Source organism: Struthio camelus, chromosome 4 (assembly GCF_040807025.1).
Source record: "Struthio camelus isolate bStrCam1 chromosome 4, bStrCam1.hap1, whole genome shotgun sequence".
Taxonomy (NCBI): domain Eukaryota; kingdom Metazoa; phylum Chordata; class Aves; order Struthioniformes; family Struthionidae; genus Struthio; species Struthio camelus.
In genome coordinates, this window is record NC_090945.1 from 34,825,560 (window position 1) to 34,842,574 (window position 17,015).

The 17,015-nt window shown below is 41.6% G+C and overlaps 1 protein-coding gene across 7 annotated transcripts in view; it reads right to left on the bottom strand.

Annotated features, from left to right (window-relative positions):
• Positions 1-616: 616 nt before the first annotated feature.
• ZNF827 (zinc finger protein 827) overlaps positions 617-17,015 on the bottom strand; it is a 108,306-nt gene continuing 91,907 nt past the window's right edge. For 3 of the 7 annotated variants that reach the window (XM_068942213.1, XM_068942211.1, XM_068942214.1), the window contains 6 exons: positions 14,314-14,451; positions 12,582-12,753; positions 10,899-11,065; positions 7,563-7,754; positions 7,305-7,482; positions 617-4,084 (listed from right to left, as the gene is read on the bottom strand). In XM_068942213.1, coding sequence (XP_068798314.1) covers positions 3,277-4,084; positions 7,305-7,482; positions 7,563-7,754; positions 10,899-11,065; positions 12,582-12,753; positions 14,314-14,451 — 1,655 coding nt within the window. In that variant the 3' untranslated portion in view covers positions 617-3,276. Of the gene's footprint in view, positions 4,085-5,491; positions 5,636-7,291; positions 7,483-7,562; positions 7,755-10,898; positions 11,066-12,581; positions 12,754-14,313; positions 14,452-17,015 lie in introns of all 7 variants that reach the window. The other 4 variants (XM_068942212.1, XR_011140947.1, XM_009689261.2 and 1 more) reach the window with 4 other exon arrangements.

The window sequence follows — 17,015 nt, forward strand, 5'->3', positions numbered from 1 at the left end:
TTATACAAATACAAATTTGTTATTAATGTACACAAACCTTGACAGATTGATATTTGAACATAATACAACAAGTTAAAAAAAAAGACAGAAGAAAGAAAGAAAAAAGTGCTGAGAGCTTTAACTGAATTACTGAATGGAGAAACATGCTATCTTTCATTAAAGAATGCATAGTGAAAACCAGTATGAAATTTGCTTTATGGTGGGGGGAATTTATCAGAACCATTGGTCTTCAGTATGTAGGAGCATATTCGTTTCTTTAGCCTTGAACTGCAAACCAATTATTTTAATATGCATGAACTCTGATAAATACTGGGTTTTTTCTTAAAAGAAAAAAGAAACTCCTAACACACTTTTTGCCTTACAGAGAAAACTTTTAGAAGTTACCAGAAAGAATTAATTGATTCTTTCCAAAGTGCTAAACAAAGTTTCCCAGGTACATTAAACATTACTATTTCAGATACTGGTACAGTGGAACATTGTTAAACATGCGGCATTAGTATGTTGATAGCTCGTTCTTGGAAGTTCCAGCCCTATTTATATTGCAGTGTGGTTTACGTAAAGTATCCCATTACGATTCCTACTTCTTCCTTCTAGACAGCTGTACTTCACCTGTTGGTTTAAAAAACAAGCCTTTTGATTTGGAAGTGTTTGCGCTACTATGGTGGGGTCAGAGATATGCATCGAGTGTATTTTATACAACTGGTATAGTTCTTGGATGCAGATTGCATATTTCATGCTGCTGAGATACTTGATTTTTAACAGTTTTTATACTTTGAGTATTTACTAATACAGCATTTTCTATCTCGTCTGTACTCCTAGGGGGGTTACCAGGAGTTCTGATGGAGTAAAGCAGGCAAACAGGGCCCTGAGTTAGTTATGCACGTTCTTTACTAAGGTTTACACACACAATTTGGAATAGATGGCTTTTCTTGACTGCTTAGATAGACAGAACTGCCACATGCTCAATTGAACCAAAACTGTCTGCTGGAATGTAAACAAGATGGTGGAGTTCTCTGTCTTTTTAGTTACTAATTCCAAATAATAACCTGCTACTTTTTTGGATAGTTCCCCCTTGTAAATAACTTCCAGTATGTAAAGAGGAGTGCACGGATAAGGATGTCCTCCCCAAAGCTCTACAGGAAGAGTTTGGTCATGACAGCGGAGAATGGTTGGCCTTCTCAGTGCAAAACAAAGGTAGGAATCTTGCAACTAGGTTAAATGATGCAAGTTTTCAGTCAAAAAAGTATTTCTTCACAAGTTTCATTTAAGAAACAATGGAGATAGAGATTATGTTTCTAATTTTGCATAAGCTTAGAGCCCTTACGGACCAAAAATGCCTCTCTGAATTGGGACTTTGCTTTAGTGCTGTCACAGACAAGGGGCTGGCTCCAGCGGCCCCTGAAGCCTGGCACATCCCTCCTCCCACAACCTGCAGAAGAAGCTGCTTTGAGATAGCACGAGGGTGGGTGGATAACACATTAAAAGCGAGTCAGGGCTTGGCTGAGGGGGAAGGAGGAGACGCTGCAAAAAGCTAGGTCAGACAGATCTCTCATACCTCATGAAAGACAGCAACATCCAATTCCAAGATACACCATGGATAACAATAGTCCAGTCATGGATAACAATAGTCCAGTAAGAAAGCATTCCTGTAAGTCACATGATTATGCTGAAATGTTTTATATGTTATACTTCCAATTTTAATGCAGAGTTTTTTTAATCCTGATCTTTCTTCCTGGATATCAAGTTGTCTAAGAAATGCAAATCAGTTAACAGTCATTCAATTTCTCCTCTTTAAGATCATTGTTGGCATTTTGAGATTAACAAAGGTTATAAAACCCATCCACATTTGCTTCTTCCTGTAGTAAAGTGCTACATATAACATGTCATTTTAATGACCACAAAGTAAGAGCATTAAATAAGTATAAAGTAAGTTAGCTTCCTAGCGGTGTACACTCTTTATCAGCCATTAACAAAAAGGAGTAAAGTATTACTAATAGCATGGAGGGTATTGATAGGTCTGTAGAATCTGCAAGTACAATTGAAATAGTGAGGGTATAAAAGAGAACTGTAAGGTTACAACAGCATCTTTTTATACCTTTCTATTTCAGAGAAGTTACTGGTACCATTTCAAATATACAGTCTTATTACCTTCATCCCACAGAATTTTTCTTTCTTTTTTTTTTTTTTTTTGCAAGTGAGAAACAAAGTAGTGCAAGACTAAAGCACTGTGCAAAACTGCCTTTTTTTTTTAGTCTGAGTATTTATACCCAGAATTTATCCATACCCTTTTTTTTTTTTAAATCCCCTTTGTTGGATTTTTCCACCATAAAATTCTAGTTATACAAGTTGTTCCTGCAAACTAAAAGGTAACCACTGCATTAATACAGTGTGTGTGTGTGTACATATCTATATATATGTGTGTGTGTGTGTACACACACGCACACACATATATATAAATCTTTATATGCCCTTTTAAAACAAAAGATGTATGCTATGGCCCAAACTCAGGTGTTTGTTACACCTGTGTAGCAGTTAAGAATTGGGCCTGTTCTGTGGGTGTGTTGCCTGCTCACACTGCATCTGCCTATGTATGTACTTACACACCCTTTTCATCGTCATACTCTCATGCTGCAGTGCTGAAAGCAACTTCTTCCTCATCAGTTCTACCCAAAAATCCTCAAACCTTGACAGATGAGTACAAGGCATCAAACTAAAGGAAGCTGCAAAGCAGCGCTGAAATAATACACCAATCCACACTGAACCAAGCATTACTCCCTCCGCAAATCTACAGTTCATGGGGAGACAGGAGGAAAGGGTGAAGCAAGTGTGTGAAAAGGGGGGAAAAAATTAATAATAATTAAATAAGCCAATACAAGGGATGTGCAAAAGCAATATCATGGCACGCTACAGACAGACTCTCTTTCACACACCCACCCACCCACACAGACCAAAAATAAAACGCATCAATATGTAGTCTTACAAGTGCTGATTGCCATTAAGGACACTCGTGTTCAGCTTAACAAGACAAAATCGTTTCTTAGATAAGAGTACTGGGAACATGCCTCTGAAGGTAGAAGTATGCAGTAGGTCACCTCTTGAAGATTTAATAAAGCAGCTTTCATGTCAATGCAATAAGTATACACACAGAGCCATTTTTCTAAACCTTACTAATGATATATATAGTACAAGTGTTCGTTACCTCTTCGGTCTATGTTTTGCAGCAATACATACCTGCTGGGTTTGTTGGGGTATTTTTGGTACAGAATGTAACTGCCCTCAGACAGTTTCTGCCCTTTCTATTAGTCCAAGGTAGGCAAGGAAGGAGTGTTTAGGTGAAGAGGCACCTCCTGGTGCAGTCTGAGGTCTGGGTGGATGGAATGTGAGATCATAGTGGTTTTTGGGGAAAAACATTGTTAAGGGAATAAGGTGAGCAAATTCAGAGTTCCAGTATTTATCAAAGCACAAGGAAGTGCCGTTGATGGCCAAGGCCTTCATTGCCAAGTTTGGCTCTGCCCCGCTGCTGTGTGCAGCTGACATAGCCACTGTTTGCAGAGCCTGGGAGGCTGACATAACTGAGAGGGGTGACAGGAGGTTTCTGGAGCTGTTCACTGGTAGGAGTGGACTGGCTTCCTTGGAGGTTGAATACTGGCCCTTCTTCTCCTCTTCGGAGCAGTCCCCATTCTGGTGCTTCTTCACGTGGCGGCTGAAGACAAAAGGGTGGGTAGTCTTGAACAGGCACTCGTCACAGCTGAAAGTCTGGCGTGGAGCATGCTTCAGTTTCTTGTGCAAGTTGAGATTGTCTTTGCGTTTGCAGCTGTAGCTGCACTGGTCACAGTGAAACGGGCGCTCACCAGTGTGGACACGCACGTGCTCAATCAGCTTGTTGGCAGTCTTGGACAGGTAGCCACACTGGTCGCATTTGTAATGGTTGCCAAGGCGGTGTTCTCGGATGTGCATCTCCAGCTCCAGCTGATTTGCTTTCACTGTTTGGCAGATCCGACACTTGTACTCCATCTTATAGTGAGTCTTCAGGTGGCACTCCATCGCTGCGGGGCGGTTCGTGGAGTAGATGCAGAACGGGCACCTGGCAACACAGCAAGGGAGGGCAGGGAGAGAGAAGCAAAGAAATCAGTCAGCTTGGAGACCTGCATTCCTGGTTTAATCCTTCTCATTCAGCCCCCTTCATACCTACTAAAAAGAAAAGAAAAAAAGGCAGGTTCTCCCTTGTAGGACCTCTTAAGCATATTTAGTTCATCTTGACATATATTTCTACTTGGAATAGGATTGTCCATTTAGTGGCAGTAGGGCTCACTCAGTCCTAGAAAAACACTGATTCACTCTGAAGGAGCATCCCTCAAAGCTTTTGGCTTTCCTTAATGGGGAAGATACTGCAAAGCCTGCCAGAATGTGCAGAATGGGTGACTGAGTCACAGGTAATTTGTGTAATGGCATTTCTAGCGTTTGCACAAAGTCACTTTTGCCATTTTTGCCATTAAGAAGTGGTTTAAAGCAAGTTTTTACAGGTAACTATGAAAGCAGCTGTTTAAGTAAAAATGGAATAAACTTGTAAGGCCATATGTATAGCAAGGGCTTAGGAAATTCCTTTTATGTGACCTTGAACAATAAGCATGTTTGCTGGGTATCCTGATGGAAACAGCTGAAAGGCAGTGTGTTGGGCTGATCTGTAGGCATACCCTTTTCTGGGAGATGAGCTAGTCACGCTCAAAGAGCACATGTGTTTGGCAGTGTTGGCCTGCAGCCCACCTGTGCCACAGCAGGAATTGCTGACGTGTAGGAACAGGATGTGAGCTCTGGTTACTCACTGCAGGACATGTCCCGAGTTGGGGGGAGGTGGCAACAGGCCTCACCCCCTGGTTTCTGTACCAGGGAGGGCCAAGATGGCTGGTGGAAGGAATCTGGAAGGCTTGAAAGGAAGCCTGAGACGAACAAGCCTGGGCACCAACGCCACCAAAACACACCAGCTTTCTTTTTGTAGTTGAGACCATGTTGGTGAAGTCAGCTACTTGCCAGGGATCTCTGCCATATTAAAGAAAGCATGTTCCATTCCAGATTTGGCTGATGGGCTAAAAGCAAATCTAGATAAAACGATAAGCTAAGGCACCTGGCTACTGTATTGCAGATGTCTCCCTCTCCCACTGATCTACTTTCGCTGGTTGGCAGGTCTGAGGCTTATGCTCCATCATTTAAGATCATTTCTAAGCAGAGGGCCTCTCTCTCTATGCTTATTTTCATTTGCTAGAACTGGACCAGCAGTTGCACATACAGGTTTAATTTTATCTAGCTGATGTACAAGAGATTCTTGAGCACAATGAACAATACAGGAGGACAAATGGATAGTAAAACATTCAGATAGTTTTCCTGCTGTACGTGAAGTACTCTGATCCAGAGAGGCAGCCTGGTGTTGAGGCTGCTAACATGATTAGCTCTATTAAAACAGAGGACTCAGCCATCTATGCCTATGCACACATACCTCTCCTGGGCTGGGAGCTCTTTGGATCAGAATCTCAGATTTTGATCTGGAGCTGGAGGAATCATGTTTTTTTCTCTTCCCTCACAGCAAACAGGAGATAGAAAAATACAATTTACTTAGATCTCTTCAGGCTCTTCTGGATGCCTTAAAAAAAAAAAATCAGAGCTTTTTCTTAGGTACAGCCTTCAAGGTACTTAATTATTATTTGAGTGAGGCAGGAATAACTTATGTAGACTGAGAAGCCCATTCTGTCAGGAAGGTCTGAGTCATAGGTCATGGTTTTTCCTTGGTAAATAGAACAGATTCTATGCAGCTTAAACCCAAACTGCAATAGACAACTGGTCTGTATGTCCAAGACAGACATCACGTCCCTCTGGCACGCTATGTTTCTCAGTCTGGTCTTCTTCCCAGATTCAGTCATCACATCACAAGTGATCACAGATCCCAGCTCATGGAACTACTGAGCTGGAGACCAGACTCTGCCTGGCAAACAGAACCAGTTTTCCCAAACTGCAGTGGAAACTGATAGAGCTACTCGTGATAACGTTAAACATGGTGCACTAGTCACATGACAGTTAGTGTACTGAAATATTAGTTTACTTAGCAAGAGCAACACAAGCAGGGAGGTCTGCTGTGCTGAACCCTTGCTGGGCTTGATGTGGTTGCAGCCGCTCTTCCTGCAGCAGCTGGAGCAAGCGGAGACCAGGGACAGGCATCCTTGCATAACGTCACATTGCCTGCGCACAGAGAGCAAGCATATGGCTGCAGCAGTCACTCTTTCCCTCAGGGGTCCAACTTTGACATAAGAGCATGCTCACTTTCCAGAAACATTGCTCTGGACCAACAGACCTTAAAGTATAGGACCTCAGGTCTTAAATAAAGCCCTTCTTTTAAAAGGAAGGCTTGTAAAAAGGAACAGTGAGTCCAACTCGGACTCTGATGCAGAAAGAGCAACATGGACTTCTACTTCCCCTACATGGTGATGAAAGATTTGCATTGCATCCTGAATGACAGCACAAAATATGCATTGCCTACACTACAATAGCAAACGCACTGCAAGTAGTTCTACCACAGAGAAGGAATTCCAGCAGATCGTCTGTTATTTTTTAAGGTGCCCCCTCTAATCAGGCATCTGTTACAGCTCAGTCAAAGATCAAGGGCTTTTGTTCTTAAAGAAGAGTATATTACTCATTACCTGTTAATTTATACACTAGTATAGGCATGCAAACCAAAGCAGTAAGCATCAAAATTATTATTTCCTGGAGAGGACTGACTTTATGCATTAGAGTCCACGAGGGTTACAAAGTAGTTGAGAGAGCTGATTCTGAGAAGCTGACTTCATACTTAGTCGCACAGATTGTACAGGGTTTAGTTTATCTGAGCCAGGTGCAGAACGGAGAATGTGGTGCGTGCTCGCCTTTGCTCTGATGGCTTCAAAAAAAAACCTCTTAGTTTGCCAACACCTTTGTATAGCACTGCCTCAGTACCTGTAGGACCCACACTGCCTCAGTACCTGTAGGACCCATCATATATTGTCTCCTACTTGACTTGAAAAGGGAAAGGACGATGCTTTGTTACAGCTCTAAGACCAGTGGACGCTAGGTCTACAGCTAGGGTACCTACCTGCTATGATGCAAGCCTAACTTAAGGGAACCTTAAAGGACTGTAAATGTTTTAATCTAGTTAGAAGGAAGCCCCAAATCTGGATTATCAGACATAAAACTAATCTTCTCTAATTGACTTCCTTTTGTCCTATACCCGCAGTATTAGAGGTTCTTAACACAGTAAAAGTTTGTGTACTTGCTTTCCTTACTTGAGCCCACCGGTGGGGACAGTGTGGCATTTCTTGTGCTCCAGTAATTGTTCAGGTGTCTTCATGAACTTGTGGCACACATCACACTCGAACATCCGTGTGATCAGGTGGATTTGCAGATGGCGCTCAAACATGTTTTTTGTTTTGCAGACAAAATTACAGAAAACACATTCAAAGCCTGAAAAAAGAAACAAAAGGAATACTTACTGCTGACACTTTGGCCAGATCCACTGCATAGAAAATGACTGTTTGTATTACCTTTCTCTGACTTCTCTTCAGTGTTCAGTGAAGTCTGACTTCCAGGCACTACGGAAATGACTAGCAGGTTGTTTGAACCCTTGTTTTTTTGGGTTATATCCGTGTCTTCTTTGCTGTTAGCAGAATCACTCAGTGCTGACAAAGATGATGAAGACGGGCTGTTAGATTCACTGGGTGTCTTCCTGTCTTCAACTGAAAAACAAGAATAAAGAGCACTAATTAATACAGCAAACTAGATGGAAGCCCCGTGATCCTGTTTTTAATTTCAGGAAAAATGTTAATGTATTTAAAGTTAATGCCAGGTTGCTTATGAACAAGCCTGAAATTAATTGATCTGTTTGGGAAGCATCAGAGTTACACCTCCCTCCTTTTTATAGGCATTCCTATGTTTACAACAGTACATCTGTCAGTTTATCCCAGATTACATTCCGTCTGTGATGGTTGTGGGAAGGGAGCGTGCAACTCTACCTCATTACCAGGTAATCCCAAGGAAGTACTTTTTGCAAAAATCCCAAGGAAGCACTTTGATTAGCACAGAGTTCAAAATCAATACAGAATTTGTCACTTAGAAAGGAAACAGACTTTCTGTACATTTGGGCTGCGGAAACCAAAAGCGCTGTCCACGGCACACTTCATTACTGGTCCCATCTAAGCTTCCCCCCACCTTCCTATTTCTTTGGGTCTATTGGGTAAACTTGGGAGGAAAGGCAAAGGAGAATAATCTCACTCATTGTACTGAGGGTACATCCTCAATAATGACTCTAAGAGCTAACAGCCTGGTCTCAAGATTTATCTATTGTTATTAGGACATCTTAATGAAGAAAAATTAATTTAAAAGAAAAACTTAGTTAACTGGATCTGAAGTTGAAGCCCATTGGAGTTTCCTCATGTGTGCAATAAATGCATGAAGTTCTAATCCCAAACTGCACCATACAGCAGAAATGAACTAGAATGAGAGTTCTCATATGAACTCTAATCCATTTTAATCTGCCATGAGCCAAAGAGGCAGAACGGGCAAATTATTAGCTCCCACCTGTGTCCTGGTTTAATCAGAGCTGTGCTAAAAAGTGACTTTATTAAAGCTTCATATTATATATATGTGATGAAGTCTCCTAACCAAGTACGCTGCAAACAACAATATCTATGTGCTTAGCTCTAAACCGATGAATGGCACCTTTAAGTCTAAGTTAAAAACGTAGGAATGCACTTATGAAATCTGATGACCCAAGCTGTCAATAGGGAGGAAAGCTGGGATGTCACACAGAAAGGCTCACTGACCTTGGGACCAGAATAATAGAAATGGAATGAAATGTAATAGTACAGAATACAAGGTTATGACCTGGAGGGCCAGTAACAAGAATTTTTGCTACAAATGAGGAGTTTCATATAGGAAACAGTCAAAGCAAACAGAAAAGGAATTTGAGCAGGAGATGGGATGAATATGAGCAATCAGTGCAATGAGGCCTCCAAGGAAGGTAAATATGATCACAGAGTGTATTGTGTGAGCTATTCCCAGTAGCTGCTGCTATCTTACACTGCCACCGCTACTTATTACATCTCACGTAATACGCCATGTACAGCTGTGATTGCGTATGCCGAAAACAGGAATTTTAACAAGAATATATGCAATGAGGGATTGGTACAATGAGAAAGGAGTGTTTCATATGAGAAAAAACTCAGTGAAAATTTAGGGGGGGGGGGGGAGGGGGTTGCTATCCATAAATATATTAAGGGAATAAATAAGAGGAAGGGGGGAAGAAAGGCAAAGGAAGCAAGAGTGGGGACTGCTGTTTTAGATGAAGAACAGTGCTGGCACAAGAACAAAGTATGTATGTCCTGATTATCCGTAAGACACAGGCTGGAATTTTTAGAAAGGTCCTTCATCTTTACAATAGAAAATTCTGCACCTGCCTCTCTGTAAAAATAGCTGGTTCAAAACAATTCTACTTGTTTGAAGACATATACCCATACCTGTACAAACAGGCCTTTTATGACCTGGTAACCTTACAGGGTAAAGGACTGGAGTCAAGTGACCCAGAAAATCCATTCTTTTTTCTCTCTCCCTATTTTCCACGTGTGCAAGCATTTGGCTGAATCACGAGCTGAATAGCTGAATTTGACAGGATGAATGGAGAAGTATTTAAAAGAGAGGCTTTAAAAGACAAACAGCAGCTCCAATCTCTGAGCCACAATAGCAAGAAACAGTGGACTACAGCTCAGTTTGAGTTGAGTCTGATGCAAACTTTACATGTCTCTATAGATGGCTGTCTCCATTTGCCTTGATCTCCTATATGCAAACTGGGGCTAGATACAAAGTTAGCGTGAAGCCAGGGTCATAAGTGAATGCAAACGCTTCAGAGAGCAGGGAGATGGGAGCTTGCACAGTAATGCTGAGAGCTGTGCTGGCACAGAATCCCATAACGGCCTCCCTATACTTTGTATTTCCATAGTTACATTTAATTCATGTATTTGTAAGCACAAACAACTGCATTCCCCTCTCCTTTCTCCTTCTCTAACCCTCCTATACATTTTCTCAGTTTTATTCCTAGTAGGACAGGAAAAGCAATTTAGCAATGGAAAAACTGAGCTGGACGCGCTCCACCTTCAACATTGTCAACACAATTGTCAGCAGCTTGTGACAGCAAAAATCCTTCTGCCTGGTGTTATGAGAGATATTAAAAGAATTCTAATTTTCTTCTCCTTAAATTATGCCAGACTTCATTAGTTGGACTAAGCATATGGAGCTTGTTTGAAAACTGCTATTGCTCTTATCTTTGGCTATTAAGTGAACAGGACCAGAAGAGAACATATGACTTCTTCTGTTATTTAATATAAAGTTACATTTATAGTACTGCTGAATCACAGTGTCAACTAAACATCAACATGAAATTTCAAACTGATAGACTGTGGGGGCGAACAGACCAACAGCACAGTTCAATATATTGTGTATTACATACCTACAAGCAGGTATGCACAATTAATACCCAAAGTCACCTTGTCACCACTAAAGTCGATTGTGATTTTGATGAAATAGTAAACCAGTGAGAAAAACAAAACATGTATGCAACGCTGTCTTCAACAGCAGAGGGGATCTGGGGGGAGGGGAGGGAGCAGGACTAAGTAGTCCTTCATTTATTTCCCTAAGCTTGAAAATTGATCTGCACTACCAGACCATCTGCCTGGCAGGAGTCCAACTCACTTCAACTTTGCAAGATCAGGCCTTAATTAGCAAGCATTTCAGTGAAAGTAACGAGAGTGCTGATGAGAAGTGTGAAGGTTGCACCTAAAAAGAAAGGGGGAGAGAGATCACTGCAGCTGGGAGAGGGGGATCATCACCTGTGTGCTTGCTGTTGACATGAGCCTTCATATCTGCCTCTTCCATGGTGACAAAATCGCACGCTGTGCAGCAAATTGAGAACATCCATTGCTCTTTATCCACATGGAGGGACATATGACTGACAAACTGGACGTTCATCTCTGTCTCAAACCCACATACGTGACAGCTGCAGGTAGAAGGGAATTCAAGAGCAAAAAACATTAAAAAACAAAATGCAAACATAAGCATATTGCCCTTCCCTCCGTTCTGCAAGTAGAAACTCACTGCGCAGACTTTTCTTCTTCCTCACTGTTGAATGTTTACTGTAAAATTCTTTTGTCTGCTGAACTGCCTTTGAACTGATGGCCATGCCAACGTGATTAAGGGCAGGCACAACGCAACAATCCTGTACATGCTATAATGATGCTAAATAATCATAAAGTTAATTAAAAACTACAGATTCCAGATGCTGCGCATCACCTAGCTGATTCCTTTGGGCAATAAGATGCGCTGCAGCCTTGCCAAGATGTTTAGTAGGGCTGATACACTGACAAACGGAGAGCTTGCTGCACACTCCAGGAGTTATTTTCAAGCTCTGGAATGGTTCCCATGCCAAACTGGGATCTTGTGCAAAATTGCCTGGCAGATTCAGTGTAAGCAAGTAAAAATGGGTTCAAACATTCCTTATGCTTGACTGGAAAACAGCAGTCATCAGCTATGCGAATAATTAGCAGGGATACAGATTTCACAGCCAGTGCATAAACAGTGATATTTAGAAGCAATGGAAGGGACCCTTTAATTTAACTTTCTATGCAGAGTCCTCCTCTTGCTTTGATTAGGCCATTAACATTTAAAACAAGCCAAAAACATTTGAAAAGGCATATACTCTGGGGCATGATTTTGCCTTCCCAGGGGGATGGACTAGATAATCTAATACAGTAGGTCTCATTTATTTCTTACTTCTATGATTCTGTAATTAAATCTGTTCTTGGCACTTTGACTAAAAATAGGAGTGATTTTGTAATCTGGCTGGCCGCTAGGGTGCACAGCACGGCTTGCAGAGCGCACAACAGTGCATACAACAACAAGCATGCCCAAGTAACAGCTTTGTCTGGGCAATTCCTCTTACTTTTTAAGGCATATTTTCCTAATGGTCTTCTCTCTCTCTCTCTCTCTCATCGTGTTGGTCACTGAATCCTAGAACACATATACCTCTAGCAAATAGAGGAAATGTGTATGTGGAGATTGTAATTAATTTGATACATTACCATTTGATTTCCTGGATTTGGCTGAAAATAATGGAACCAACAGAGGCAACTGGAAGCACTGTGCTTTAGATTTGCCACGAATCTGTGTACACAACGGGACTCGTCCATACACAAAACTTAATGAACACTGCATAAAAAGTTTTAAAAAGTTTAAGAGACGTCTAAGAGCACGTCTGCCTCTCAAAGCTATTAATAATAATAAAATTTAAAAAACCCCAAAACACAGTCTTTCCCAGTGGCTAGCCAAGTCAAACAGCATGAGGCAGCCAGCTGGGTTTTGCTGCTGAGCCCGAAGTCAGATATGGGCAAGCCAAACACTTTCGGTGCAATTCCACCCTGGAAGGCCAGAAGGGTGGCCCTGTAACGTGTCCTTAGCAGGCAAATGAGACATTCAGATGCCCGTGTCTTGTGCACAGCCCTCCACTGGGTCCTCACCTGTAATAATAAGGGTGCTTCTTTCCATCACTGCCTTCAGAAGTAACAGCGCTGACAATGTCCTCAGTGTCTGTACTCACCAGCTTCACAGAATGGACGGTCAGGTGCTGGTTCAGATTAGCACGGCACTTAGCAGCATAGGGGCACAAGTGGCATTTGTATTTTCTCTCTTCTGAGAAAGAAACAGAAAACCTTAAATGTACACTTCATTTTGAAGCAAACTGTTTTTAAAGCTTCCAGCAACCAAGTATGCATTCCTTTGGGTTTCTCTGAGCAGCTTTCAGAATGAAGTACTTTGGAAGCTTGAGACTGGAAAGTTACAGGAGTTCACAGCAATTACTCAGAAAAAAAATTCATTTGGAGATAGTTTAGGGGTATTTTTTAAACTTGGGCTAACATCTGTAGTCAGATAATATAAAACTTTATAAACTGTAGAAAACTGGGGTAACTGCAGCTCTGAGAGCTGCAGCAGAGGCAGTACAGAATCAGTTCACTAATTTACAACTACATCCTTTACCTAGCACCTATTTGATTTTCGGGTCTGGTTTAAGTGTTTTTGAGGTTGCCCATGTGATCACTTGCAGAGAGTTTACGTTTGATTTTGTATTGAAATCTGGTAGGGTGGAGAGGAGCGGGAAGGCTGCATCATTAGGCCAGTTCTGAACACAAGCCAACGCAAAACCACTCAGAAAACAATTAAACAACCCAAACAAATTCATCATCTGTTTTTGATGCTTCACAGCTTTTAAAATAAAAATGATTTTTTTTTTAAATTAAAAATTTCTAAATCCTGGCAGCAGAGTTCTTGTACATGCCAGACTACATTTTGTAAAGAGCTGATTAATAAAAAACCCAAACGTTACATTACATCAGCTTTTACAAGCTTTCCTGTTGAAGATCTGCTGCTCTAAATTTGAAATATACCACTACAAGTGTGTTAGGGCAAAAGAAGTTCAATAGAGCAGTTTAAGATTAAGAAAACCCCACAGGGTCATGGAATGGAGCATTTAAACTTTTTCAGTGTGACTCTACTAAATGGTACAACATTTACTGGCATTATATCAACAAGATTTTTCAGCACTGCATCAGAAATTCTTGCTTTCAAGGTTTATTTTGTGCAGTGTGCCTCAGCAAGCTAACAAGGTGCATCTTCCATATAAAAACTCTGTTAGTCTCAGCTGATTTGAAACCGATTGACTTTAAGGAAGCTGGTTCCTTTCGGAACGATGAGAGTAAAGGCGAATTACAAATATTAAATCCCTTCAGTTTCACCCTATCTGAAACCCCAAGGCCAGATCTTTTGGTTTTTGTTGTTCAGGAGGGTTTAGAAAGCTCATCAGATGAATGCAAGAAAGGACAGACAAAAGTTGCATCTTCGCTTCAGAGCTCTGTTAAGAGGCGTGCTTAACCAATTGATAGCTACAGACTGGCCTGTTGGAAATTGGACAAACTTATATTTATACATTTGGTAAAGAGAAATTACAAATTTTGTAAAGATAAATTTATTTTTCTGTAAAGAAAAAGAAAATGTTAGTTAACTCCCTGAATGCCACTCCTATGACAATCTGGCCTGCTGCTGTGCCTGGCTGTGCTCTTAAGGGCAAGAAGCTGAGGATGGCTCCTTCCACACGTACTCTTCTGCTTACCTTCATCCCCTTCCACCTAAACAAACCATGATGAATAAGCAGATTTGCTCAGTGCTGCAAAGACAGACACCAAAGCATCAGATTACCTGTATGCAGTGAGAGATGCCGGGACAAAGTCTGCTGTCGGCCAAACACTTTTCCACACACATCGCAAGGAAAGAGCTGGTCGTTAAATTTCCAAGATGGCAATCCATTTCCTGCCTCCAGCCCTAGCTTTTCTGTTTCTACACCAAAAAATGCACAAACAGAAAGCTGTATTTTAACAACTCTCAGACTTTCAGATTTCACTACTTAGTAGAGTCCTGTAGGTGTTGTGTACAACACAACACCTCGACTGCATGCTGTGTGATGTGGCACAGGAGTTTAGGTAAAAAAAACAAAACAAAACAAAAAAAACCCCAACCCTTCCCCACTGATGGAAAGGAAATTAATATTTCATACCGCATCTTTCATATGTACTCCAGAGCAGAATGCTTTAGAGCTAAACAAAGCTGAAGAGTTAAACCAGATTATATAAAGAGAGAAATCAAGAGTGAGCCCGGCAAAGCATTAACCTCTATTTCTGTTTCTGTGGAGATACCATTCCTTTGGCTTTCTAATCACCCGCCTTCCCTTCCCTTGGTGCATAAAGAGGATCAGGTCTGAGGCAGGAGTTTGTTTTATCCTGGATTATCATTCACAGCCGAAGGAAAATTTTCCAACTTTTTCTTTTCTACTGACTCAGGAACTTTCGGTACCTGAGCAGTCTTCCATCGAGGGAAAACAAAAGATTGCTCAGACAAAAGTTACACCAAGAGGAGGCAGAATGCCAGTGGCATCCGGGGTAGACCCGTTGTCCTCAGGCATCACTATTCCCAGCAGCTTGGAGGGCCCTTCCATTAAAAAGCTGAGACCTAGAGATAGCCATTATCTTTAAGCATTTTCAATTGTTTCAAGAACAGAGAGAGTCTCCTGTACAAAAAGACCACTCCACACAGCATAAAACAGAGATGAAGGCGCTCTGTAAGGAAGTAGAGAGAAAAGGACAGGGAGCAAGGAAGAGAAAACAGATGCAGAGAAACAGTATCAGCAAGCCCTGTGTAAAGAAATATCCTCTGCGAGTGTCCTATTGTGCCCGAGGCGAAGGGATCACTGTAGTAAGAAGTACACAAAACCACAAGGACATTCAGCAGCTTTCTAAATTTGACATCCGGTGGGCACGGTTTTGCTTTGCAACTTTCTTTTGCTTAAAGACCTCCTGTTTCTACTTGAATGAAAGATCCAACATTCAGAGCACCTTTCTCTCATCCTACACCCGCTGTGCAACCGCTACACACAACTAGCTCCACTGGCGCGTGTTTGCATGGTGTGATGGAGGAACACCATTTGGCTGGGATTTTCTGGTAAGCAGGAGGAAATGAACTGATGTCCGTACAAAAATATCATACTGAGCTTAAGTTACTATATCAGAGGTTGGAACAAAATGGTAAACCTTCTTCCTGCAAAGCACTGAGGAATAACCCCCTTGCCTGCACAGACAACCTCCCACTGACACAGTCACCTACCACTGCAAATTTGGCTATCATGTCTGGAAGAGTCCCTCCTTCACAGTTAGGGGCCCAGCCAGCTCTATTGTAATTTAGGCAAATAGTTGTCAACTATTCTAATTAATTTAAGCAATAAGAAAACCAATTCAGAGATTGGGGCAGAGATCCCACACAGCAATCTCAGCAAGTTTAGGGATGGTCATGCTTGCCAGCTCCCTTTCAGCTGCTGTTACTTTCCCTGATCACCCTCTACATATACAATATTTAGCACAACGGAGGAATGACGAGGCGCCTCTGAGTGCTACTGTCCAACAACACATTTTTCCTAAAGAATTTCTAGTGAGAAAACAAGTTCTGCATCTTCCAAAGTAGCCATTTTTTAAAATTTAATAAAGGAAGAAACAGCCCCCACAGAGCCCTAAGGGCTGGTAAGTGACCCTTAACCTCCAGGAACTTCAATAACAAATGACTCTTTGTTAAGATCCTTAAGTTCTAAACAATGGAAAATTTGACTCTGTACTAATACTACAGATACTTTAGCAGAGCTTTTTGAGTACATAATCAAAACAGTGCTTCAAAAGAGGAATATGGTAATAATTGTAAGAGAAGGTCACAAGGGTGCATGCTGCTTCAATATGGTCGCAACAAAAATGAATTAATTGGGACATGTACCAAACAAGCAGGTGCAACTAAAAGTAATTAAGTCTCTTAACAATTCATTTCAGCATTAGTCATCAGCCCTCTTTTATCTCTTAAGAAGGTGAAATATAATATACCCTCTTCCCTATGGTGGATTTATATCTATCAGTTCTAGGAAGCTCATAGGAAGCTGGAAAAATATTAATTTTCTGATTATCTTGAGCTGGTGAAAGCCAGTCCCTTGCAAGCACCTGCATATTTTTTCGTTGATACAAAAGAGGATACTGTGGGTGTTTTTGAAGTACTTCTATCTACTCTGAAGATGTATTCCTGGGGTCCTAACTACAGTGCTTCTTTCTTCTGTTTCTCCTGAATCTTCTCTCTACGGCAAAGTGCTTTTTCTATTCAGCAAGGTTCCTAGTGTGTTCATGGCAAGCCACCTCCTTCCACCTGCCTCACCTCTGAGCAGCTCCGTCGGCAGCCTGAAGCTCTCCCTCCGCTCTGCAGTGGTCCAGAAATCTTTCTCAGTAACTGACCCCACGAGTGACCTGAAGAATCAGGTGGGTCAACACCCACATTCAATCCTTGGGCTCTAGCTCTAGTTAATGCCTGGGGGGTGGTGT